This window comes from Daktulosphaira vitifoliae, unplaced genomic scaffold (genome assembly GCF_025091365.1).
Source record: "Daktulosphaira vitifoliae isolate Bord-2020 unplaced genomic scaffold, ASM2509136v1 Scaffold_4, whole genome shotgun sequence".
Classification (NCBI taxonomy): Eukaryota; Metazoa; Arthropoda; class Insecta; order Hemiptera; family Phylloxeridae; genus Daktulosphaira; species Daktulosphaira vitifoliae.
This window is the reverse complement of record NW_026099575.1, coordinates 3,504,999-3,532,588: the sequence shown is the minus strand read 5'-3', so window position 1 is coordinate 3,532,588 and position 27,590 is coordinate 3,504,999. Positions and strand designations below refer to the sequence as shown.

The 27,590-nt window shown below is 27.4% G+C and overlaps 2 protein-coding genes across 3 annotated transcripts in view; both read left to right on the top strand.

Annotated features, from left to right (window-relative positions):
- Window positions 1-5,743, top strand: part of LOC126905169 (mucin-17-like) — a 33,765-nt gene extending 28,022 nt beyond the window's left edge. For both annotated transcript variants that reach the window (XM_050684636.1, XM_050684635.1), the window contains one exon: window positions 876-5,743. In XM_050684636.1, coding sequence (XP_050540593.1) covers window positions 889-5,163 — 4,275 coding nt within the window. In that variant the 5' untranslated portion in view covers window positions 876-888 and the 3' untranslated portion in view covers window positions 5,164-5,743. The remainder of the gene's footprint in view (window positions 1-875) is intronic.
- A 6,672-nt stretch (window positions 5,744-12,415) lies between these two features.
- LOC126905171 (MAU2 chromatid cohesion factor homolog) lies at window positions 12,416-16,598 on the top strand. The gene is made up of 10 exons (XM_050684640.1): window positions 12,416-12,748; window positions 12,807-12,986; window positions 13,061-13,183; window positions 13,275-13,403; window positions 13,476-13,584; window positions 13,969-14,133; window positions 14,195-14,445; window positions 14,577-14,782; window positions 15,628-15,830; window positions 15,899-16,598. The coding sequence occupies exons 1-10, from the start codon at window positions 12,530-12,532 to the stop codon at window positions 16,231-16,233; spliced, it is 1,920 nt and encodes a 639-aa protein (XP_050540597.1). The 5' UTR covers window positions 12,416-12,529; the 3' UTR covers window positions 16,234-16,598.
- Window positions 16,599-27,590: the final 10,992 nt, after the last annotated feature.

Genomic DNA, 27,590 nt, shown 5'->3' with positions numbered 1-27,590 from the left:
GGGATATGATAAGGTTGAAATTTTAGTATTACAAAAATTGTATTCTAATCTTCTTTACAATTATGTATTTATGATCATATATTGCGTATTGCAATATTTATGTCTTTATAATATTTTAAGTGATATAAAATAGAAAAAAAAATTAAATATCTCAATAATGATGATTGAATAATTTTAATTAATTCTACATTAAACGGACAATCTACAAAATATGTGCCCGACTAATTTTTTTTTTGTAAAAATTATATACTACAATATTAATCCTGTGCAAATTTTTCTGCATGTAAATTTTAATGAAGATATTAATGAAAAATTACAATTCTACCCCTATTCGTCAATTTTTGACCCCTTTGAGGGTCTTGATTAAGGGTCACTTAAGCTTTACAAAATCGTTTGATTTATTATATAAAATAAAATACCGAATATCTGGTATCAAAATTTGAAAATTGAAATACCAGGACTATCCTTATATATGTATATATTGTTTTTATTGTATAAGTTGTTACGTTATTGCTGTATTCTATATTTTATAAGGATTTAAAACTGATTATCAGAAATTTATTATTTAAATGGTTGTGTACCAAAGTATTATTAAAGTTTCTTCAAATTAATAAATATAGAAAAACAAATTTGTTATAATATTACTCCTATTTTTTTTTTGTATGGGGGGGGGGAAGTGGGTTAATATAATAAGGATTCAAATTATTTTTTATTAAAGGCTTACTGAAAAATCTAGTTTTTATTTTGATACATGTCTCATATATTTTAATGTGAAATATTGTTTTATCTGTAATCATGTTTAATTTAATATCTATTTCATTTATATATACATTCTTAAATGTTAATATTAATACATTTATTATCATCATTTTTAGGCTTATATAAATCATGAAGGAGTGGAGATTGGTCGTGCTACTTTGCACGGCCTTGTTGTTCGTGCCAGTTGTTCGACCTCAAGAAAAATGGAGTCGACCAGAGATAGCTGACAAACGAGTTGATGACTGGGTTCCAATTACAGCTTCCTGTCCATCTTGTCGAAAAAATTTAGAGCCTAGTGAATCTAGTAGTGTTGACGAAATTGGGAGTTTATTAAATCCACCTGCACTGCCTGCAGCAGGAGCAAGAAGTCTTTTCAATTTTAATTCCCAACAAAATCAGTTCAAACGTGCGCCATCTGGAGAACCTTACGAAGTCACTCCACCTCCGCAATTTGCACAGTCACAGCAACAACAACAATTTTTCAGCCCTCAGCCTTTCCCTAAAATATCACAACCTGTACATTTCCCATTACCTTTCTTTGGTCAACAAAATCCATTTCAAAATAGATTCCAAGCTAGTTTTCAACCACAGTTTACTTTTTTGCCACAACAACAACCTCAACCTCAACCTATAGCCAAAGAAAATAAAGTTACATTCCCTGAAACTCCATTCAATCAACAACCCAATAAAGGTATGGTTCAGCTTGTATATGTACCTATTGAAGCTTTACAAAGACAAAAACCTAGATTCCAATCAGATAGACCTGTTTCACAACAGTCTACTTTAGATACAAAACCACAAGCATCATTCGACAGTGACAAGTTACGATTCCAAAGACCACCACTCCCAGTAGAGCAAACTAAAAACCGATTCCAATTAGGACAAGACCCTGGACGTTTTCAAGTACCTCCACAAACATTTGCTCCAGAGACAAATCGTTTCCCGACACCACCATCGGCGCCATCTTTTATACAAGACTCTGGACGTTTGCCTTCACCACCGGCTGAACAAAATGTTGGCCGTTTTTCTGCGCCCTTACCATCATTTGAACAGGGAATCAATACTTTTTCTCCGTCACAATCTTTTGAACAGAATACTGGAAATTTCATCCCACCATCTCAAATATTTAATCAAGAAAAACCAGCATTTATTACTCAAACAAAAGACTCTCGGCCACAACAGTTCTTGCCCCAAAATGAACAATCCACTTCACCTTTATCTTTTCAATTTTCTGAAGATGCTAGAAATCCTCCTTCTAATATCTTCCAATTTCATAGTCGATTCCAAAAACCACAAATACAAGAAGAAAATCCTAAAGAAACGCAATCTCAAGTACAACAAAAATTTGTACCTAATTTCGAGGATTCCTCAAAAGAGTCATCTCAAAACGTAGTTCCCGTGTTTGATAGTAGTCGTCCAACTCAAGAGGCTCCACAAAATGTTATTCCGAATTTTTTGAAAGATAAACCTAGAACAGAACAGTCACCACAATTTATACCTATTAACGACGATCAATCGTTGAGATCACAACAACAATTACCTGCTAATTTCCAAGATAGGCCACCTCAGGATACAGCACAGCAAACACTCGTTCCTAATTTCGAGTTTAGGCCAAGACCAGAAAATCAAGAATTCATACCAAATTTCCAAGATACAAGACTGAAGCAAGAATCTGTATCGCAAACTTTTTCACCAGGTTTTGAAGATATAAGACCAAAACCTAGACCAAAAGTACAAACTTCAACATTCCCTACACCGCCACAAATTTTCAGCTCTCCAAATTCAATAGAAGAAACATTTACACCTACTACATATCCTCCTGCCCATCAACCACCACTTTCTGTTTACATGGAAAAACGTCTAGATAACAAAGTAAATGAAGTACTTTCTATATTAAAAGATGCTAAGACAATTCCTGTACTAGATACAATTGGCGATCATTCACCAAAAGTATTTGTTGGTCCCTCTGATCTCGATGCGCCAAGAGGTTATGTAAAATTTGAGTTGCCTTATTTGTCTTCTCTCGACATTTCAAAAATTGAAACTATGGTTGATAGTTTACCTTTTTTCGTCGCACCACTTAATTTCAAACCACCAATTGGTTATTCTAAAATACCATTCCCTCCTCCTCATATAGGATCAGTAGTTGTGTCTTCTAAATCACCTGCTGTCGTAACAACATCCACAGAATTTGTGCCCTTCACTCTTACGCCTCAGTTGCCTACGGAAGTTAATTCGTTAAAACCGATTTCTAGTACCCAACGAGAGTTTGCACCAATAGAAAGAGTAAAGCCAACTACAACTGTTATATCTCCTACAAAAAGAAATCGTCAAAGGAAACCTATTCATAGAGGCTCGTTGACTAGTTTTAGTACAACTACACCCTTAAATGACGTACCAGAGTCTCAAAGAGATCAGTTCACAACTCTTTCTGAATTACAGCGATTACCTGAAAATATTCAATCAACAGTACAATATCAGTTTGTAGAAAATACGCCAACGCCTATTGAACATCAATTCTCTGATTTCCCAAAGAAGTCAATCGAACAACAACAACAATCTGTATTTGAATCTTCACCAACGCCAGTTCAGAAATTTGAAACAAATCAACCCCAGTTCTTTTCGGAACAACAGGTTCCACAACAATTTTCAGACACCGTACCACAATTAAACCAACCACAATTTTTCGGTTATCAAGAACAGCCACAATCTATTGACCAATCACAAAAAAATCAACAAACCTCCTTGGAAAATCAACAACAACCAGTTCAACAGGAATTATTTGATAATGTTTCGCAATTTGTTACCGAAGAAACTTTAAAAACTCAATCAGTACCCGAAGTTAGTACTCAAGAGCCCGTTCAGCAACAGTTCCTACCAAGTACGACAGAGAAACAAGTTCATAAAAATTTTCAAAGTGTACAATCTCTTTCCCAGTATAATCCGCATAAAAACCAAGTGCAACACCCATCTACTACTGAGCAAGTACAAACAGCTTCCCCTATATCTCAAACTCCATCAGACGAACCTCAACCAGCCGTTTCTACGGGATTACCAAAATATAGACAACGTTTGTCATACTACGACAAAGTAATTTTATCTTCGACGGAATCTCCAGTTGAAAGTACTAGTATTCAAAATACTATTGAAACTAGTGAAAAACCAAGAGAACGTCAAAAATTAAGACCCAGACAAAGATTAACTACGACTAGACGTCCGTCATCTGAATCGAAACCGTCCGAAGAAAACTCTGAACATGTAACAGAATCTTCTTCTACACAAAGGTATAACCCTTTAAGAAGGCGCCGTCCAATAACTTCAACAGAAGCCTCCGAACCTGCAACTAGAAGTTCATTTAGGTCTAGAACCACTCAAGCAAATAGGCCAGATTTTGTACGATCAAGGTCAAGAAGACCATTAAGTACAACCACCACTACTACAACAACTACTGAAATCCCACGGACAGAACAATACGAGAATAGCAATGATGTTCAGACAAATGGACAAGACGAACAAAAAAAAATCGAAGAAGCGGCTTCATTTTGGAATGAACCTGTAACTATACAGCAAAGTCAAGGTTACGAATTAGGTTCGTATACATCTGATGGCTCTAAGTTTAGTAGCGGAGAACCTCCTTCAGATGAAGTTATAACAAAAGAAAAGCATAACGATAAAAAAGCTTATGACCCTAATAATGAGAAAAAAACACCTGGTAGGCGAGGCCATTGGGTGAGAGTTAAGGTAAAGAAACCGCAAGATAACTTAGATACAGCAGAATCACAAAATTCGTTGGGACCATTATCGGCAAATGCTATACATGAAATGATTACTAAGCCATCAGCTCCTGCTGAGAATAATTTTCCTTCATCAGCTATGTCTGAACTAACAACAACAACAACCACTAAAACTACTACTAGCCTTCCACCCACATCTTCAGAGTCCACTGCATTTACTACTGTTAGTCCACCATTAACTACAACTATGATGTCTGAGTACACAATGGAAGGTGTAACCGAATATCACCCAGCTGAAACAACCATGATTTTATCATCATCTACTAGTGCACCCATAAAAAATGTTGATGACGAACAAGATGAGGTATTCCAGCGGAATTTGGCTGATATGCTGGCTAAGTTTATTAATAATCCACAACAAGATCAGCATCAACTACAAGAAACAAGTATGGCGCCTACTATAGTCGAAGAAATTACTTCAGAAAGGTTGGACGAGATCGACATGGATACAACCGTACCTCCTACAACTACTGTCACGGAAATACTTAACAGCGATCAGATCACTTCTACTACAACTAAAGTATCCGTGGAGACTGAAATATGCTATAAGGGTAGGTGTGTGAAGAGTCAAAAAAACAAAAAAATTACCGACCTGTTACCCGAGCCATGAACAAAAATATAACAAATATTTTTCATAGTATTTAAACACTGGATAGTTTAATTATTTTAAGTAAAAATAAAGAAAATGTTTGTAAATAATATCATTGTATTGACATTAGTATGTCAAATAAATGTAAACTGAATCCTTGAAAGATTCAGGTTTGCGTTCGATATAAAGAAACAAATCATCTAAATTGGACTTCCAATACAAATTTGAATATACTGATGATATTCATGTGGAAATCTGTGCCAACATAAAAAAATGCGTATTAATTATTTTGTAAATATTATATCTATAGTAATATACATTAGTCAATTATGAATTATTTATTTGTTATTTTTACGCATGTTTAATTTATATAATTAAATAATTTTGTACTACACTGTTTAATAACAAAAACATTAATTAGATATTTTCTTGTCTATTACTTTTTTTTATGATCACGATACTTTGATTATTATTGTGTAGTTTGTAAAGCACTATTATTATCATATAAAAATTATATACGTTTTTAAGCGTATTTTATATCATATTTGTGTTTTCGACTATAATATTATGTATTTTACAATAAAGTATATTTGTACAGTTATTCTTTATTTAATTTTTAGATCCTTAATTGTTTATTAATAAACAATAGTTTTTAATTCTAAATAAATTAAAACTTGTAGACGTATATCTATTTTACTATATTTGATTATGAGATATCTTTGTTTCTTTTTCATAATTTCAAATTTGAAAAAAAAGCACTAAAATTTTTAATACAAAACATGATACAACCATATTGTAATCAAAGAAGCAATTACATTATGGTAGTGCACTTATTTGAAGCATGAACGTTATGACTTTCCTAAATTTACCTCTGTATATGAGTTATATTGCGTCTCTTGTCTTTAAGTATCAAAAAAATTATTACATTAAAACATAAATAATATCAGCATCATAGACTTAGTTAAAATTTTTTGTTGACCGAAATTGTTCGTGATCATGAATTTTCAAGTTCAATGTGCTTGATTTTTTAATCCGACAAAAGCGTCTTGAATAAATTAATATTTGTTCAGCGAAAGTGTGTTTATGCATCTTTAAAAAGCAAATGGATAGTAAATATATTAACATTCACTTGTAGTAATAATGCCAACTTGTTTTGATGTTTTGTTCGCTTTCACAGAAATCATATTAAATGTGTGTAAATTAAAGCTTTACACTTGCTCCCAAAAAAAAAAAAATGTTTATTATATAAAATTTAGAATTAGTATAAGTTAATAATACATTTCATTGCAAAATACATTAGTATAAATTTAAAATTATACTTTATAATTGACTTTAAAGAATTTTATTTTGTTATAAAATAAAATTAAATCTTTGATTTCCGTTGCCTATAGGAAATATTACAGAAAAAATAATATTATTAGATCATATTATTACACTATGATTCACATAGAAACTAATATTTTATTGTATACATTTAGAATTATATCATTCAATATTTTCTTCCCCTTGCTAAGTTGATTTATTAATAAGTGTTTGAGTTTTACAAATTTAATGTTTAATTTAAAAAATAAAGCTGTAAAAATTATTGATGTTGTTAATATTGAAGATTATTGTAATTTATTTCGTTATAATTTAATTATATAAGAGTAACAAAGATATCAAACTATTCAATTAAAACTAGTTCTAGTAACAAAGAGATTTGACGTTATCATTTTAAACATTTTTGGCATAGTTAATTATTTTTCATTTTTATTATTTCATTAAAAACAGTTGCACATGACAACACTATGAAATAAATTATCCGCAGGTTATAAAATATCTAATAATTTAGGAAATTACAAATATGATATAACATTTATGTATTAATGTATCAATTAAAATACTATATTGAATTTATATCATTGCAACATAATGGCTTTTAAGTAATTAGATTATAAAATTGTAGCCTGAAGATAATTCCTAAATATTAGAATTTTTAAACAACATTTTTTAATTTACCCGTAAGCATCGTTAAACCTTTTAATATTTGTCATAGACATATTTGCAAATTATTAGTAGATCATGTTTACTTAAAATTTTTGCAAGAAAACCGTGCAACTACAAAAAAAAACCAACTTCACGAGTTTTATTCGAAGTTTAATAAATTAAACATACCTTTCAGTGTATCATTTTTAATACAGCATCATAATTATAATCGATTTATTTCAATGAATATATTATGTTAAATAATTCAGTATTTATGTTCATATCAAATTATTTTTTAATCTAAAAAAAAATCTTATTAAGCATAATTAAAATATAGATATTTGTTCTAAACACCAATAGGGCTATAATTTTATTATTCAATATATTTTTAAATACACTTATATAATTTAGTATCAATAATTTTACTACAATATTTTTCCAAATTATATATTTGAGACTACCTTGAATTTTTATTCAAAATTGTTTACAAACTTTAATATGTCAAGTTACATAAAAGTATATTTAAGATATAATACACAATAATGGCGATAACTGCTAATGATGAGTCCTAATAAAAAAACAAATGATAACAAATAACTATTTTTAAAAGAATGGACACAAATAAAAATAAATTAAGTACCAATTTTACTTTTTTCCCTACTTTAAAAATTGTTTTACATTATTTTCTAAAATTTTCGTTGGAGTACGGTAACTATTAAGAGCTTAAGCATCTCCCAATATATGCCATTGCTTATGAGATGGAATGAATAATATTTTAACTAGAAGTTAATCATTAATCAGTTTTTAAATCTATATTTTAACTTATCGTTAAAATTCTAGTATTCGACTAATAAAAATATAAATTTCTAAATTATTTTTTTCATAGAATTAACAAAAAACTAGAGCTAACATTGAATACGTTATATAAATTTTAAAATTTTTTCCAACTTTCATGTTATATTTAACTTTTTATGAGTACTATTTTAAGTTTATAAAAAACATTTTTATGACTTTTTATAAAGTTTTTTTATTATATATATATTATATTTTTATTAATCAGTATTGTGTAATGACAATTATATTTTCACACACAATGTTTATTATATAATTTAATGTAAAAATTTTGGGTAAAATTTCAACATTGCTCTAAAGGAATAGATTTTATACTTATTTTTAAATAAATAAAGTTTCTATATTATTTTATTAAATTGTAATAATTAATCTATAATTTTTTTGTAATTCTTCTATTTATTAAAAAATATTATTTTTTGAGATAAAATGTATTAATAACTCTTTTTTTCACTAATTATAATTAAATATGATGCTATTGAATAATAAAATTTCTAAACTCAATAAATGTTGCAATTATTGTGTTATTTCAACTTAAAAAATCTGGTCAAACAGTTTTAATTTATTAATTTGCTCGTTAAATCTTACTCAATACTAACTAGATTCTTACTCCATCAATCAGGTAAGAGTACATTTTTATATTTTATTTTATTTCAGGTAATAACTCATTAAGCTTAGATTTCACTATTAATACTTAATTTTTAATCATTAATAGTTTTTCTAGATAAAATAAAATTGTTTATAACAACCATATACTGTAAGTTTTATTCGATAGAAAAAAAAGTACGCACTATATTCCGGATTACTTTATGAATCTTACTTGAATGAATCTTGGTACATAAATTAAAAAAAATTATGAAATGAAAAATAAATCTTATTTTAACTATTTTATAATATATATTATTATTATATATTTAATATATTTTTAGGAAAAATATCAATAAAACATTTATACGCTTATAATTTTTGATACAATTATCAATTTTTGTTGATTTTTTTCTTAAGAATTATTGTTTCTTACACTACGTTTAAATAATATTATTTATTACTGATTTTAAATTAAATTAAACAAATTTATTACTATTTTTTTAATTTTGAATAGCCAATTTTTACTCCTTTCTTACAAATAATTTTTATGGGTCAATAACAATTTTAGTGTAAATACTTGATGAGTTAAAAACATTTTTCATATGTTGAGTGGGTATGTAGTGAAAGTGAGTTTAGATAGTGGTACACGAATACTTCCCGGCGTTTCATACCCATCCTTGTATTAAAATGTTTGTAATTTAATGTGTATTTGTCCTAAAATTGTTATTAATTGATTAAAATTTATTGTAAAAAACGCTTTAAAAAAATCAGCTAGTTTGAAGTTTTGAAAAAAAGAATAATAATAAAAATTGTTATTTTTTATTATTAAATATAATAAATAATTTTTAAACGTAGTTTAAGAATACAATAATTATTAAAAATAAAATTTTAATTTTATCAAAAATTTTATCTGTTGTCATTTAAGTCGAGACACCATACATATATATATAATTTTTTTTTATGTTTATAAGTAAGTAATTTCATAGTAAGATGGTATCAAGTTATTTTTTTACTTTTTGTGTCATATTTGGGTGAAAATTGTGGATTAGTTTAGATTAGTATTTAAAAACCGGTCGGCGAAGTGCCTTATTCATGAACTGGTTAACTTACTTTTTATATTAACCAAATATGTTATAAAAACCTGAATTTTTAAAATGATGTAATATTATTATTTCATTCTTTGAAAATCATTATAACATTTAGTAAAAAAATTCCTAGATCAATAAAAACATATATTTTTATGGCTAATATTACTATTATTTGGAATTATTTAAAAAAATAAGTAATTACTCATAAATAACGTATTTTCATTGTTATCTTTATTTTAAAATAAATCTCAAAATATTAAAATTTTAGTTTTCATCTAAGCATTAAGAGATATTACCAGGTAATTATCTTGGAGTACTTAAAAAGACACTTGAGCTCTATAAGGTAGTTCCAATTTCATGTTCAGTAATGTTACTGATAAAGTTTTTTTCAAAATAGCGTACAATAGATTACCTAAACATTTTTAGATTCAAACATTTTAATATTATACCGAATATTATCATTTAAAAAACAAAGTTAGTCTCTTATAAGATATAAAATATAGACTTTAAAACTTAAGCAAAAAAAAATTCATAAAATTTATTTGAATGTTTAAATAAATTAGAGTTTGAGAACATCCGCAGAAATTACATTCAGCTACTAAATAAGGATTTTGATTTATGAAGTTTTTTTGTCGGAGTTTAATTTTTTATATAATTTGATTAAATAGTTATTTTATCAAACAATTAAAATTGAGTTCAATAATATGATTGTATTAAATGTTTAAAATAACTGGTATATATGATAATCAATAGAATAATCTTGAGTAATATTTAATTTTACATACATCTCAAACTGCTTTAGATATTTTAAGTTTAGTCGTAATAATTTTTATTTTTTTTTCCTTGCCTTAATCTTATCTTTATGTTTCAATTTATTACTTAATTAAATTGTTCTCCTTGTTTACATTTATGTATGAATTAAGTCGATATTATAAAATATATATGAGTTCAGTAAGTAATGAAACAGGTAATTAATATAAACAATGAGAATAGAAACCCGTATCCTTACTTATTGAACACTCTTTACAATTTAATATTGAAGTATTGACGTTAGGCCTCTGCTCTCTTCTAATGTTATGCTAGGGTATAATTATGACAATTATGTAATTTTAATTTTATTACTATTTAATAACTTTTCATGAAAATTTTCTGAATAATAAATTAGAATGTGAAATAAATTGAGTACTTACTTTTCAAATTTTCCAAATAAAATTTAATTTTACTAGTATATCTAATGTTTTCAAATTTGTTAAAATATACATTTATAAATTAATATATAAAAATACTAAAAAAAATGTTCATTCTAATTAAGTTTTCCAAATTAAAGGTTGCCAAGTGTACCTCAAAATATTATTATTTCAATTATTGTATATGTATACAATGTTTTTTTAATATAATTCTTTATAAATATTAATTTTCCTAAATTTACTTCACAAATTCAGGGTTTTATAATTAACTTATATTTTTTATATAAATTATATTTAATATTTTACATTTTTCTAACAAAATATTAATATCTTCTTTTAGTTCAATTTTTATTATTATTATTTTTTAATCCTATAAATATATATTTTTTGGCATTAAAATTTTTGTCACTATTTTTAATAAATGTACAGCAAATTCTCAATTTTCTTAATTATTACTTTCGACGTAGATATTTTTGAGTTTTTATGGTATATCAACTTTTCTCTGGGGCAGTTAAAATTTATCTTTATTTTTTCAATATTATTTATTCTTGGTTTATATTATCTATTGTTAATGACATGTTTTGTTGTAACGTATCATAAACATCAAAGATTTGCTCTCGAATTTTTTCAGCTTCTTTGATTTTAAACAATTTTTTTTTGTAATTAGTTTATAAAAATTTATTTTCTATTGCTTCTTTTTTCTTTATTACTGAATTTATTTGTTTATTGTGGTAAGTGTTCGAATTGATGTTTGTGTGCATTTTTTCTTCTATAATTTTTTTTCAAACTTATTTTTAAATTATTGACAACTTCTCCTGTAATGACAATTGCGTTTAGTTTTTCTTTATTTATAAATAGTTTAAAATAATTTAAAACGCTCATCTACTGAACAGGTATTAAATGTTTTATAATTTTATTAATTTTACAAATTTTTTAATTTTGTACTGGATGATGTTTGTTCGGATTAACTTAACAAAATTAATTATTTAATTACATACATCGGCATGTTTGTAGCCTGATATATTTTAGTGAATTAGTTTGATATTAATATTTGAATGCAACATAAATTATAAGTATTAGAAATAGATATAATAATTTATATTTGTTTTACATACGTCATCTCAATGTGAGTAATAATAACATAGATTCAAAAAAAAAATGTAAAAATAATAATTATTTTCAAATAATTATTGATTATTACAAAAATTATTAGGGTTTTAGTTAAATTTATTGTTTAATAAACTCCAATATCTTGACTTTTATCATTCGTAAATAAACGTTTTATGTGTGCTTGTTTATAAGTAAGGTATAAATAATTGTTCAAATTTAGCCTTATAACATTAAATTTTATTTTTGATATTATGTGATGATATTTTTATTTAAATGTTAAATATAATAAAATTTAATAAGTATGTCAATTTTGAGATTTAATGATAAAATAGCTAATTTACTGTTGTTCAGAAACAAAATAGAACTATAGCTAGATGGCGCTAGTATGAAACTTATTACTGCTGCCATTATATCGACCACACTAAACCATTACCGTTGTAATAGGATATTTGATTGTAATCTAAAATTGGTACTCCTTGATTTTTTAGTGTTTTGTTGACATTTCGCTCTGATTATGAAAATTGTTGATAAATGTAACTGTTAAAACAGGAATTTAGGTTTTTACTTCTAATCCATCCGAAATTCAGCGTTTGATTACCAATGGCGTCGTCTCAAGACGCTTGGTATCTTTCGCTCCTAGGGCTAGCAGAAAACTTCCGGACGTCAAATAGAATCAAAATGTGTATTCAATGTCTGCAAGCTGTGTTCAGTTTCAAGCCACCACCAAGAGTTGAAGCTAGAACTCATCTGCAATTGGGAAATATTTTATTACAATATACTAAAAATACAGATCTCGCTCGAACACACCTCGAACAAGCTGTAAGTAAAATTATAATTTATAATATTAAATAATTAAATATTATAAATGTTCATACAGTGGCTATTATCACAAGCCATCAACGCATTTGATGATGTAAAATTTGAAGCTGCTAGTGTAGTAGCTGAACTTTACCAACAACAAAATCAATCAAATTTAGCAAAGCCTATTTTAAGAAAAGCTGTTGAATTATCACAACATAACATCTACTGGCATTGTCGATTAATATTTCAATTAGCAGTAAGTTTATTATTTGTCTAACATTGTTTTAGTTGTAACTTTTAATTGTGTAATGTCATATTTTTAATTTTCAGCAAATACATGCTGTTGAAAAAGATTATGAGTTGGCAAGTAGTTTGTTAGGAGTAGGTGTTGATTATGCTCATATATCATCTGCAGCTTATACTAGAGTTCTTTTTCTACTTAGTAGATGCATGGTATGAAATACATTAATATTTATGTTCTATATTAATATTTCAAAATTAATTTAATAAGTGCTTATGTAATAATCAAATTTTTTGTTATTAGTTACTTTTAATAGATAAAAAAATTACTGAAGTTTCACCTCTACTTACTCAAGCTGGATATTTAGTTGATAACTGGCAAGCTAGTCAATATCAAAAAGAGTATCTTAAAGTCTTCTTTCTAGTTTTACAAGTAAAAAAAGAAAAAAAAATCATATTTAAAATATAGATTTCTAATATTTTTTTTAAATACAATCTCTTAAAGGTGTGTCATTATTTAATGTCAGGACAAGTTAAAAGTGTAAAACCATGCTTAAAACAACTACAACAAAGTATTTTAACAATTATGCAACCAACGTGGCCGTCTGATGAAGGTAATTATTTATTAATTAAATACATATTAGTTGATAATAGTCCCAAAATTTTAATAAAAAAAATTCAAAAGCTTAAGCACAAATGGTTCTTGTTATTATTATTTATACTTTTTACTCTATCTTTATAATCTTTAATTGTACTATTAATGTTATTCTGATATAATAAAATATTATAATTAGTTATATATAAAGGTGCATTAACACTTAATACAACTATACGATAATTTAATAATCATAATATTAAAATAAAAAGCTAGTTAAATCATTTGTTAAAAAATATATATATATATTATTTAATGCACTTTTAGATTCTTATTTAACAATTTTTTTCAAAATAATTGTCATATTAATCTAATTTAATTAACATCTGATAAAACATTTCAGTTGTATGTGGATCAAACATGGGTGATATGTTTATTTGGATGCCTAAAGAACAACTTTATGTAGTTGTATATTTAGTGACCGTGATGCATAGTATGCAAGCAGGGTACATGGATAAAGCTCAAAAATACACTGATAAAGCTTTGGCTCAAATTGAGAAACTTAAAGGTAACTTATAATTTTAGTGGATATTATATTATTATACTAATGTTATAATGTATTTATTTAGCTGGAGAAAATAAAACTCCAATTCTATCAGTATTTCAACTGATGTTATTAGAAAATATGGTCATGTGCCGTCTAGTAACAGGAAACAAATCACAAGCTTTACGTGAAATGTCTCAAGTATGCAGTATATGTCAAAAACATCCACGATTATTAACTACTCATCGCCCTCAACTTCATATGCTTATTGGACTTTATGCAATGAGCATGAACTGTATGGATGCTGCAGAAATACAATTCACAACTTCATTAAGAGTACTTATTATACAAATATAATTTTAACAATTTAAATTTAAAAAGAAAAACTTATTATTAGTATCTTGATATCTTACAATTGTAGATATACTTTTGATATAGTAAATTAATTGCTTTGTAATATTTTGTAGTTTTCTCAAGAACGTGAATTATGGACATTTGCTAATCTTAATTTAGCTATTGTTTACCTAAGAACAAAACGAGATGCAGATTTAAATGCCCTTTTAGATCGTATTAACCCTGAAACTTTGACGTCACATTCACATAGTCTTAGAGCTGCAGCGTATTATGTTCAAGGTTTACAGTCATTTTTCCAAGCACGGTATAATGAAGCTAAGTAAGTGAATTAATTTAGTAATTTTTTTCAATTAATAGCTAAATAATTATATGATCATATTAAAATATATGGTATAAAGTCTGATATGAAGTTTCATAACTTCATAAATATTACTAAAGTTTTTAATTCATATTAATGCAAGAGGGTGTATCATGATGTTAATTTTAAGGTAATTGAATTAAAGTACTTTAAAATTTTTCTACCATTTATACTAAATTCATGTCAATATTAATTGATAGTGCTTACATATTTTTATAGAGTAATAATTGCTATTCAAAATGTCGAAAATCATAATTTTTAAAACATTTTATCCTTTTAAACTAACAGTAAAAAAGATATTGAGGTGAAAATGAAATCAAGACTTTCAAAAATTTAGATTTTTGTATTTTTTACAAAAAATATAAAAAAATAAATATAAGAATTTTTCATAGAAAAGTTGGTTATTATTAAATATTCTAAAAGTTTTATTCCACTTACATCATACATTTTTTATTTTTTGTAAAAAATACAATAAATTAAAAAATTACTTCTTTATGTTTAATTTTCAACTCTCTTCAGTTACTTTTTATTGTGATCAATATTGACCAAATTTTGTAGAACCCGTATTTTTCATTTTGGAATTGTATTAAAGGATATGGTTGTTTTATTTTTAAGTCTTGATTTTATTGTCACTTTACTAGATATGTATTATTACAAGTTAACATAGTGTAAAGGTTTAAGATAAAGGTGTCTTTGTTACACTCATGCAATAGTAAGTTTTGAAAAAGTTTATATAATAATAATTTGATATGTTTATAATTTTGAAATATAAACTGTTTGGTATAATCTAATAATTTTTTTTTTAGGAGATATTTGAGAGAAACCCTAAAAATGGCAAATGCAGAAGATTTAAATCGATTGACTAGTTGTTCTTTAGTATTACTAGGTCACATTTTTTTGTCATTAGGTAACAGTAGAGAAAGTATGAATATGGTCACTCCAGCAATGCAATTAGCAAGTAAAATTCCTGATGTACATGTTCAGTTATGGGCTTCAGCTATTCTCAAAGGTATAATTTTTTTATAAATAATAATTTTATAAAAAATCGTCTTCATTTTTATTTATTTTGTTATTTAGATCTCTATAGAATGTGCAACGATCCAGTCAGAGAAAATGAAGCTCTTCAAATGCACAGTAATTTTTCTCAAACTTTATTAAAAGACCACTATCAATCATCAGAAATGCCAGAACACACTCTAATATCCTGGACAGATGGACCATTTCCAATTTCTTTGAAACCTTCTGTATCACCTCCTCAATCTCATCAACTTCAAATACAGCAACAATTACATATGCAGCAGCAAATACATATGCATCAACAATCTATGCACATGCAACAACAACAACAACATCATATTATGCAATTGCAATCAGCACAACAAAATCCTTCTTCCCTTGGACTTCCATCTTAGCAAATATTATTTATTAAATCCATGTATACCTACTACACCATCGAAATTTGCTTACAAATATTGTTATTGAAGGCTTCTAGTGAAATTTGTAGCTACATATTTACTTTTGTATTGTGTACATATCATGTAAATAGCATTTATTAAAAATTATCTTTTTCATGTTATCTTCATTAAATTGTAGATCAATAATTTTTAGTTGAAGGATTTTTTTTAATTATTATTAATGTCCTAATAATGAAAAAGTATTCATTGGAAGTTCTATGCACTTAATTTTGTATAGTAATATTATAGATTGAACTGAATCTAAAATATAATCAATTTTAACCCAATAAGTGACATAATAATTATTACAATAGTTTAGATTGACGTTTGTAATTAAGAACTGAAAAGCTTGTTTTCATTTTTGGTTTTTGTTCATAAAAAGTTTTAAATTTTTTTAAAACTTTTCCAAACATTTTTATTAAAAAAGATTTGCCTAGTAAATCCAGAAAAATATGTATGTAATTTATTTTTACAATAATTAAAGTATGTGATTTATCAATACATTTTTTATTGTTTATTTTAAATAAATTGGTGTTAAAGTTGTTATTATCATGTGTGTAAAATTCTAATTTAGAATTGTCCCTTATCATGTAATTAAAGCTTACTATTACCATAAAAAAAATATAATTTTATGAAACTGTTATTTTTTATATTTATTATTTTTAGTTTATAATTTTTATTTATTTTTTTTTTATAATTTAGACTGTAAATATAATATTATTTAAAATTGTATCAATAAAAGTTTAAATTTTTATTGATTAATATTATTTTTTCATTCTTTGTTGGTTCAGGTTTACTATTATATAGTTATACTATTTAAGATGTAATAATTTAAGTAATTTCTGGGTATAAATGTAGAGATACAAGTCGGTTTTAAAAGAACATTATCGTCCTAATATCGTAGAAGTAGATTTATATAATTTTACCCTACCAATTAATTTAAAACTATATTTTAGTTAACTTATGTAATTAGAAAATGATTATCTAGTTAATATTCTTAAAACCGCCCTTAACAACCTATATATAGAAGCCTTTCTTACAAAAAATATGATTATTCTTTGAATATAAATTATATTATAATTATAATATATTATATCATCGCCATCATGCCAAAAGTGACCAAGTGTTTTTTTGTAATTTTGAGAAAAACTAGTTTGAATGTTTAACATCTATTAAAAAATTCAAAACTTAACAAAAATTAACAAACTTGATATCAATAAAACCGAAATAATAATATACTTACCAATATGATACAAAATTTTACTAGATAGTTATTATTTAAGTTAATTAATTGTAATTTACCAACTTAACTTCAGGGTAAAAAGTGACCATATGACAATATTTCACTTGAACACTTATAATTAACCATGTAAAATGCATCTATACTCTTATAATATATTATATTATGATTAATATAGTCATTACATATTTTCCTAAAACATAAGAAAAATTAAGTTAATATTTTATTTAAATTTTTAACATAACAAACTTTATTTTTACCATCACAATTAAAATAAATATAATATTAAACTTTTTTTTTTGACATAAAAAACAATTGAACATCTTTTAAATAAAAAAAATTATAAACATTAAAATAAAACACAATATTTTTTATACCTTTACTTTAAATACTTTAAAATAAACAACATTAAGATAACAAACATAAACAAAATATTTTAGTAATTATCATAATTCTAATCAAGTACAAGAATGTTGTGTATCACAAAACTTAATTAATAATAATATTATAATACTAATGGGCAATATTTAGAATTTTAAATAAAAAGATTAAATTACTTTTATAATATTTAATTAGAAACTTTATAAAAATTATATCTTGTTGACAAGTTTTTTTTATAACTACAGTACCTTATTTTATTTTAATTAGTCTTAAAATAAATATTAATCAGACTCAGAAATTATCACTGTATCCTTTTGTTTTGAACATGTTTGAATACTTTGATACCACTCATGGAATTCTACAGGAATGGCTACAGTCTTACAAAGTTTCATGAGATCTTTTTTTTTTCAATGTTGAAATTGGTCTTGGCTTGTCATATAATTGTTTAAGGTTATCAGGATATTTTGTTGGTCTACCTCTTCCACTTACACATATACTTTTAAACTCTTCATCTGAATAGTTATATTTAAACTGTATAACACCAAGCTCAGTTTTCTCATATTTTTAAAACCTTAATTTTTAACCAATTCACTTTAATACCTTGTGTATCAGTTGATCGGTTTTTTATTATTAAACTTGCTAAACTTTTCAAGTCAAGAAAATCAGTATACTTCAATTCTTGAACTGTGTAGCTAGATCATTTTTTAATATACCTATTAAAACGAGTTAATCGACAAATATTAAGCCAGTCATGCATAGTATACACAGGAATATTTTTCTTTGTTGCCTCAATTGTGCTATACATATTCTCCACTCTCCATAAAATTATGTGTTATAACATCAATTTTTGAATGTGTGACAATGTATAAGAATAAAGATGCTATATATTGATTCCTATTTTGACCACTGCATGTATCAGAAAATAGGGAAATATTAGTTATATTTACTGGGAGCTGTTTGATCCATTTTAGTAAAGCTGTACCAATTTCTAAACTTCCCTTTGTCCGTTTACTTCATTCCATAAGAAACAAAAGGCATTATTTGGGGGTGCAGCCTCATACAAAGTTAAATTGTAAGTACATTGTTTTCTACTGTAGTAAATACTAGAGACATCAGAACTAGGTATCTGTAAACACTTTGTAAGTCAAATGTAGCACTGCAAAAATTATTGCAGTTTGAAGCTTTTTCCTTGTCAAACGTTTTAGCTGTAAACGATTCATCCCGTCTTCGAGTATGATTTTTATACTCCATTAATATTTGTTGTTTATGTCGTTTGTCTGATTTCTTAAATATTTCACATAGAAGACATTGATCTTTTTTTGGCTTATAAAAACTCAAATTATATTGGTCACAAAATATTTTTCGATATACGGTACAACAAACAAAATAATTATAATCTAATTTTTTTTCCCTACAATCCTGTATATAGATAGAGCTCATACATTTTAGATATAGACTGTGTAGAATCTAAGTATTTACGTTTAGAAGTTGCTCTACAATAGTGAGATTCCATTGTAGGAAATTTTTCAATGTGAGATTTTATTTCAGATATGGCCATATGGTCATGTGGGAAAAAATATTTTTATAGTTTTACAAAAAGTGATCAACTCGACATTGACAAAAAAGTTGTTATTTCTTCTTGCAAAAAAAAAAAAATGATCAAGTAACATAGTCAGTTTTTACTAGCTCAATTTATGCTAAAAGTCAAGTTAGTCAAAATGATGTACTAAGAGGTTCCTAAACTATTCATTATATCACTTGGACACTTATTCCACAAATTTATAGGGATGAAAAATTGAATTTAAACATGTTTTTGCACTTGGTCACTTTTGACATTATGGCGACGATATTATAATTATAATATACTATTTATAATTATTATAAATATTATAAATATATTATGAAAAAATTTATTACAAATGTTCTTTGAATATTTTTCAGAATTTGAGCAAATATTTAAAGGACTTAAAAACTTATAAAATATATTTTATTGTTTATTGACAGTTTAATTTGATATAATAATAATTTATATGTAATAAATTATTTATTATCTATTATTAAACAATATTGTTGTTAAAAAAATCCAAATTTAAAGAACTGGGCTCTACATTGTTTCTGTGTTTGTAATACGGTACAACATCCAAATTTTGAATAGGCGCTACTCCTATATGGGTTTTATTCATCTAGAGAAAACTACTATACTGATAAAATTTTATGATAGTCAATGATAAGGAATGGTTGGGTTGGGCACTATGTTGTAATAACCTTAGAATAGATAAATAAGTCGACCAACGGAATTTCTTGTTTTAACAATACGAGTATTTCCGATGTTAATTGCGAATGAACTTATCGTTTTCAAAGTAAGTCACTTTATGTAACGTTATGGTTTTAATTTTATTTGTGCAATATGTATTATTTATACTAACTAAAATTTAGTGTTTTTGATGTTGGATATTTTAGTGTATTGCACAATGTAGAACAAGTATATACTAGATGAATTTATAATTGATTTGCTATTGATTTTTTTTTTTTAGGAATTATAACTTTATAGTATTTGTTATTATTTAGTAATTACTCTAATTATGTACTTAGTTATCATTCTGTTCTGTACAAAAGTACAATTATACAGGAGATATAAAAAAACAAAGTACCTCAAATAACACTATTTTAACTAATAAACTTAAGGACGTGTTATGTATAGGCAATGTGAGCACGTGTGTACAGTGGCTAAGTTTTCGATGTATTATAAATAAATAATATGAAAATACGATGTTTAATACTACTAAACTATTATACTAGTTTATTGGTATATATACAATAATTGTGGTATTAATTAAAAATCTGATATTTTAGTTATTTTAATACTATATTTTACTATTAAAATTTGCAGATTTGCGCTGGTGGTCTCTTTGGGTAGCATAATATTGTTTTGTTAATATCGAATAAATTCAGTAATTTAGTTAAGTTTTACAAGTGTAATAAGTTTAATTTTAAGATAATTTTTCCACGCTATATTGTAAGACCAAAAACAATAAGGTTATGTGGCTTAATTAATAGATTTATAATTATTAAAATTGAATGATATTTAAAATGTCAAATTCATTTGAAGTATTTGGTATTCTAACCTGATAGTTTTCTATAAAAAAAAGTGTTTGATATTCACGTATGTCGTTCTTATTGAACATTGTCCCGTACCCATCGTTTAGTAATGCCTCATCATTGTTTCCGTTGAAGTTTTTAATTTAATTTCCTAAAATGCACCCCGGCGACCCTTTTTGTCGCCAACCGCAAAAACTCGAGACGCGATGATAAAGGCACTTCGTGTGCAACTTTTGCCTTTCCTACACTTGGCCTGTCTGCCGTCCATATTAATATTATGACGAATTCACCGCGCTTTTGTTTCTAATTCAATTATAAAAACCCTGTGCTTTCTTTTGGGTGGCACAATTGGGAAATCCCGCGCCGCCGACGCGACGTGTACATACTTGTTTTTAGGCCCGTAACACATACGTTGACACGTAATAAATATCAGTGACTTATTGTCGAGTAGTTTTTATTTCTATGTTTCCTCATCCCCAATTTGGGGTTTCGTGTAATTGTTTTACGAGAAAGGCGGCGGCGACCGACATAATTTCGGACAAGCCGTTTGGCAGTGAAACAATAATTAGCACCGAGTTGGCACGTATGACACTCCCTCGCTAGTATTACTGGCACTTTAACTGCTGTGCCAAAAAATTTCAAAAGTTAAAGCAATAAAATCTTGTTTCTGGTCCTCGATACTGCGGTCAGATATTCTCGGGAAATAGTTGCAGCCGAGAAAAAAAAGTTGGGTGAAAAACGCTTGTACAGTTGTTATAAGTCCTGAGATATCTGACAGCAATTGGTCTGGAGCCCATACATTATTGGGATGATCGATAAAAATGATTTATCGCCGAGACCATATTTTTCAACATCGAACCGATCGAGTAAAAGAAATGGAGTGTGTCAATTTATTTCTGCAAACATTCGCTGTGTTTCGTTTAAGGATTCGCCCAATGATGTATCTAAAGTCTGTTTAATTAGATACCGTAAGATGATGAACACACACGTCGTGGTCGTCTACAAATCGGAAAGAGCTTACAGTGGTCTTATTATGTACTGCGAGTTTAATAATTAACGTGGAACGTGGGTCGCCCAATGCTATTCGCGTTGCTGTATACGACATGCACATAAAATACACACGAAGTGTAGTTTAACCGGATTATTGTTGATTAGGCCCTCCGGTTGTACACGGGCGATACCGATGGCACGGTGACAACGGTGACAGAACATAAACACACAATTGATTTAGTAAGCAGTCCACGAATTCCGGGTCCGTCTGTTTCTCGGCGGCGAGGGATGCGAGTGAAAGACGAGGTTTGATTGGTCGGCCGGAAAGACTGTACCCTGTCGCAAGTCTCGTCCCGCTCCGGATCTGTATTCAACGGAGCAACGACGCAATCAGCCCTGGCGGCCAAACTTTCTGCCGGCGGTGACTTCGTGACGTACACTAAACTCGTCCACTTCTATACACACCGCGTGTATTTCTATGCCATTGCATGCGCCACAGTTAATGGAATGGATAGGCACGTCGGAGATCACATAACGAGTTTCTAGCGTGTACATGCGATAAACTGTCATTGTTCTTTTTAAAGTCTTTAGCAACTGAGTCAATATGTTGTTCGAGATCACAATTCCCTGCGTTTTAAACGTGTTCATGAAATCGTATTGTTGCCACTTCGTTTGGCGCGCCCTGTTAGGTATTCGCGTGTGCACTGATTAAAGAGGAGAGGTGTTATGTTTTTTCCAAAAACATTATTGTATTGGAATTACAAGAAATATACTTAGTTTGTGTCATATATACGCCCACGTCTCTTTAAAAATAAGCGCGTAGAGTTATTTGTCATTTCGGTAATGTTTCTGCCCACAAAAGCGTTGGCGGTTTACCGCCAATTTTTTCGCTGGAAACTGTCGCCCGTTTTGTCAAATTAATTGTATTTCACTAGATTTTCACTTTGACAAATTTGATACTTTTCCAAAAACGTTGGCTCAGAAAAAGACGCGAGCAGATTGATTCCGGGAAGCTCACGATATATCGACAAGTAATGACTTACATGGAAAATTAACACAGACGTATACAATTTATACTAGAAACCAACCCCCCGACACAGGAGTTATATTGTAGTTCGTGTACGGGGCGCGGTGTTGGCTAATGAACGACATGGTATATTTTTCTTTAGTAATGTTCAACGTACTCCACAACTAATTGACTTTGGGTACAAATTGTTCTCGATTTCGCACTATTCCCCACGAGACAAATGAACACCGTTCGATTGTGTTGGAATATATTTGAACGTATAACGTAAATTCAGTCCTGGTTTGTGGTTACAAAATCTGCTGTTACATTGAAGTTCATGACATTACAGCGAAATGATCACACGGTTTTAATGAATTTCGCAATTAACAGCAATTATAATCTTCTATTTGAATAAATTACCAAAGAATATTATCCATCGTAGAAAAATTCGTTTTCGTTCCAATATTACATTTTTTGGTGTTATGGTTTTATAATGTTATTATTAAATTTTTGTTTTGAAAATCAAATTATCTCTAGCAAAATTATGAGTATATTTATGAATGACTAAGTTATTCATTTCAGTAATAATATATAGTTATTTAGTTTTGAAAATTCAACTCTCGAATAATATTAACGTTCGCATTTATCTTATTAAACGAGAAATATTTTTAAGAAATTCTCTATAGTGTTTTAGAATAGAATAACTTTGTTGTTATATTATTTTAAGACGATAATGATGAATTTCAATGTTTTCAGTAGGTATGAAATTTGAGGAAGGTGTTATTTTATGCATATCTTTTCATTCGAAGTTGTCTTTTCTGAGATAGAATTGACTCATAAGACATTTAATGAATTTACAACTCCATCAAAACAATTATTTTACTTCTTCATTTGCATGTCAATAGCGAAAATTGAATCTCCTATAAAACAACAGCCGCATGATGATGTACGCCCGTTTTTAATACTTACACTTTGTATTTTAGTGTTGTTCATTTAGAATAACACATGTGTAAAATGTTATAATTCATCATTTTGAAAAAATTATCGGTACATTATTTTTATGATTTACAATTTTCATTATTAAATTAAATTTGTAGAAAATGAACCGTAATATTTAAACCCGTCTTATTTTTGGTAAAAATAGAGGGTGTTATTATTTGAAATAAACTATTATTTTTTGAAAAATTTTAGGGCTAAAACAATTTATTAATTAAAAAATAGTGAGGGTAGCGGACACCAATATAGTTTGATGTCTAAGAGTGATTAATATCACATTAAAAAAAAGTTTCAATGTGATGGTTTTTTAAAGAAAGACTTGAAAACAATTTTTAGTCTAGTAAAAGTTGATCAATTGCATAATTGATACAAAAAAAGTAAGATGGCAGAGTAAAACCAATAGTTTCTTAGCTACACATCGAAGCTAAACATATTTTAAAAAAAAATAATTTATATATAGAGTGGAACAGGTCTAACTGATAATTTTTAAAACTTTTGATAAAATTAAAACTTTGCTATAATTTTTGTCCAACAATTTTTGCATTCTTTGACTATGCTAAAAGCATATTTTTTATTTTTAAAATTTCATTTTCCTTTAAATCTGAAAATTGCCAATTTTTTAAAGCTTTTCTTACAATAGATTTTTATGGGCCGATATTAACTTTAGCGTCAGAACTTATTGAGTCACAAGCATTTTAATATGTTGAGTGGGTATGTAATGAGTTCAGCTTGTGGTGTACGTATTCTCCGTCCGCGTTCCATACTCACTCTATATATTCAAATGTTTGTTACTCGATGAGTATTTGTCCTAAATTTTTTTGGTTAAACATAAACAATTTAATAAGTTCTCTCACTACTCGTTTTTTAAACGCGCATTTTAGACGCTACGCTTCGTTTACGACGCGCGCGAGAAAATAGTAAAATATTGTTGACTACGTTTCCAACTTCTTTTTTATTTGATTCGTGGTCAGTGATCCTATTTGTATGTGTATGATTTTAAAAAAATGGACTTAATTTTGGATGATATAAAGGCGGTTTGTGTGGTGTACACTTTATATAAAAACCACCGAGCTCAGAAAGAATCAAAAGTGAAAAGAAATAAACTTTGTTTGTGGGTACACCTGGAAGCTGGAGAAAATTAAGATTGATTATTTGAACAAATTTTAGCTCTATGAGAGTTGAATAAATCTGCTGGGGACGCTGAGATACAGGAAAGTTGTTTTGTAAATAAGATTGTGTTGAAGTGAATAGGATTGGAAAATTGCTGAATAGAGTTGAGAAATTAAATAAATAATTCCAAATTTATTACTTCTGCTAAGTATACTTTGACTAAATAAGCGATTATTAGGGACGGACTGGCAAAGTACTGAGAAAATGCTGCAGCTGCGATTTACCAATTTAATTATTTCTATTTTTGATCTGATAAATGATTGTTTTAAAAAAATATATTTTTATTCGTATTGGACAATGAAAAAAGACACACATATATTGGCGAATATATCGTTAAATATTTTGCATGACTAAAATAATTTAGGTTAATTATTTAGGGATTTTACATATTATAATTATATAAAGTCAGGTGGTCATAATACTGGGACCCTCGAGATGGTAAAATTTGTTCAAAAAAGTTAAATTGATGAGCATATAAAAAACATATTCTAGACCAGTAAACGTAGCAATGCGACTAGAAATCTTCAAGTCCGTTGTAGGCGATTATAATATAACAAAATTTAAAATCTGTGCATAAATCATTCGCAACAGGTCAATTTTTATTTCACAGCACTAGTTGTATAATTTACAAGAATTATGTTTCAACCCTACAAACAAACGTTTCACTAAAAAATCTCCTTTTATTAAATTTCAATTGCAATTAAAATTCTCAATTGCGTTGATTTTAATCTAGACTATGCTGTTAATAATAGTACCTCAGCCTACCCTGCACTTTGAAGTCTTATGTAGTTGTATATGAGTCCTTCGTGACAGCACTGTTTTCAAAGTGAATATAAAAGGTAATTAGAAACTTAATTAGATTCAAAGAAGTCTCCTCATTTAGGACATCAATTATAAATGCTTCGGTATTAGACATAGTGAATATTATTTTAATTTTCAAAAAGTTACAAAAGATACAAAGAGGATCAAAAAATGACAAAACAAAAATGAAGTGGACGCGCGTTTTTATTGCAGTGTGTACAAGTGCTTCTACAAGTACACGATATCAATTTAGACCAACGTCGCCAGCATCGAAAATGCATAGTGTGAGACCGGCTTTAAGCAAAAAACATCAAGTCTGTTGTGTCGTTAACTCCATTGACATGTTCAATCATGAAAATCCCTTGTTAAAAAGCTTCAAATAGATCTGTGAATCATCGACACGTTGTATTGGTCCACTGTCACCAAACGTGGTACCCATTTCGAGCATTGTTTTCTCATACCCAAATGTTAATGTGAAATATGATGCACACGGTCAATTGAGATCTTTACAATATCAGCAACAAATAGTTATTTTCGAAGGGCAGAGTCCTTATAACACTTTTCAAACCATTCCTGGATTTTCACAGAGTTTTTTACCATCAAATATCAGTGTTTAATCGACGTACGAAATTCGTTTTTATCTATTGTTTACAACAAAAGTAGCTTCACTGCAACGACTGTGACTTAGGAATGCGTTGATGAAATGTCGACACGTGTCTTTTGAAGATTGATACTAACTAAAAATCATAACGATAAGTTATTAAAGTCGCCATCTATGCGCCAGTCACGGGACTTTTTGAACAACCTGTTTTGCATGTTTTGCAGATTGGAGGATTGTTATTATTTTAGATTATAATTATTTATTTTCAGGAAAAATATAGATTTTTATCATTTTCTCGAATTAAAAATTTTGATTTACACTAGGTTTTTAGAATTTTTAAACATAAATTTAAAATTTTTAGAGAATTTTGCGATTATATTGGAAGAGATTGTAAAACTTAATTATTAACATAAAATTTTTAAGTTTTTAAAAACTTATAAGTTCGCTCTCTATTTGTAACATATAAATAATCAATTAATTAAAACGGTAGAATTTAAAAATTGAGATAGTTTTATCATGTTATTTTTTGTTAAAAGAATAAGTACCCTCTTAACATCCTCTCAATGAAGTGTTAAATGCTCGGTGGAATGAATCGAACTTAGCACACCGAAACATGACACGTGCACGACTAAATACACAGGTTGGCTTTATGAATTAATGAATATTCCGCATAAAAAACAATTTGTTTTTTTATATTAAGTTTTACTTTTAAACGTTTCTAGTGATCAAAAACATAAATAATCAAAAGAAAGATAGTTATTATTTTGAAAAAATGTTATATAATTATTTTACATAGTTTAAAATTAAAACGAGATATTGCTATATTTTGTAAAAATAAAAAAACTTAAATTGTTCAATGGTTATTTTTGTTATAATATAATTAGGCTATTTTCATAATATTTATCACTCGTCGTGGCTAATATTATTTAAAACTTCTTAAGTTTTTAGTAATTTTGTGGCTTTTTGAGTTAAATACTTTTAATTTTAAATTAATGTTTTTAATATATTTTTAATTTTAAATACTCTATTTA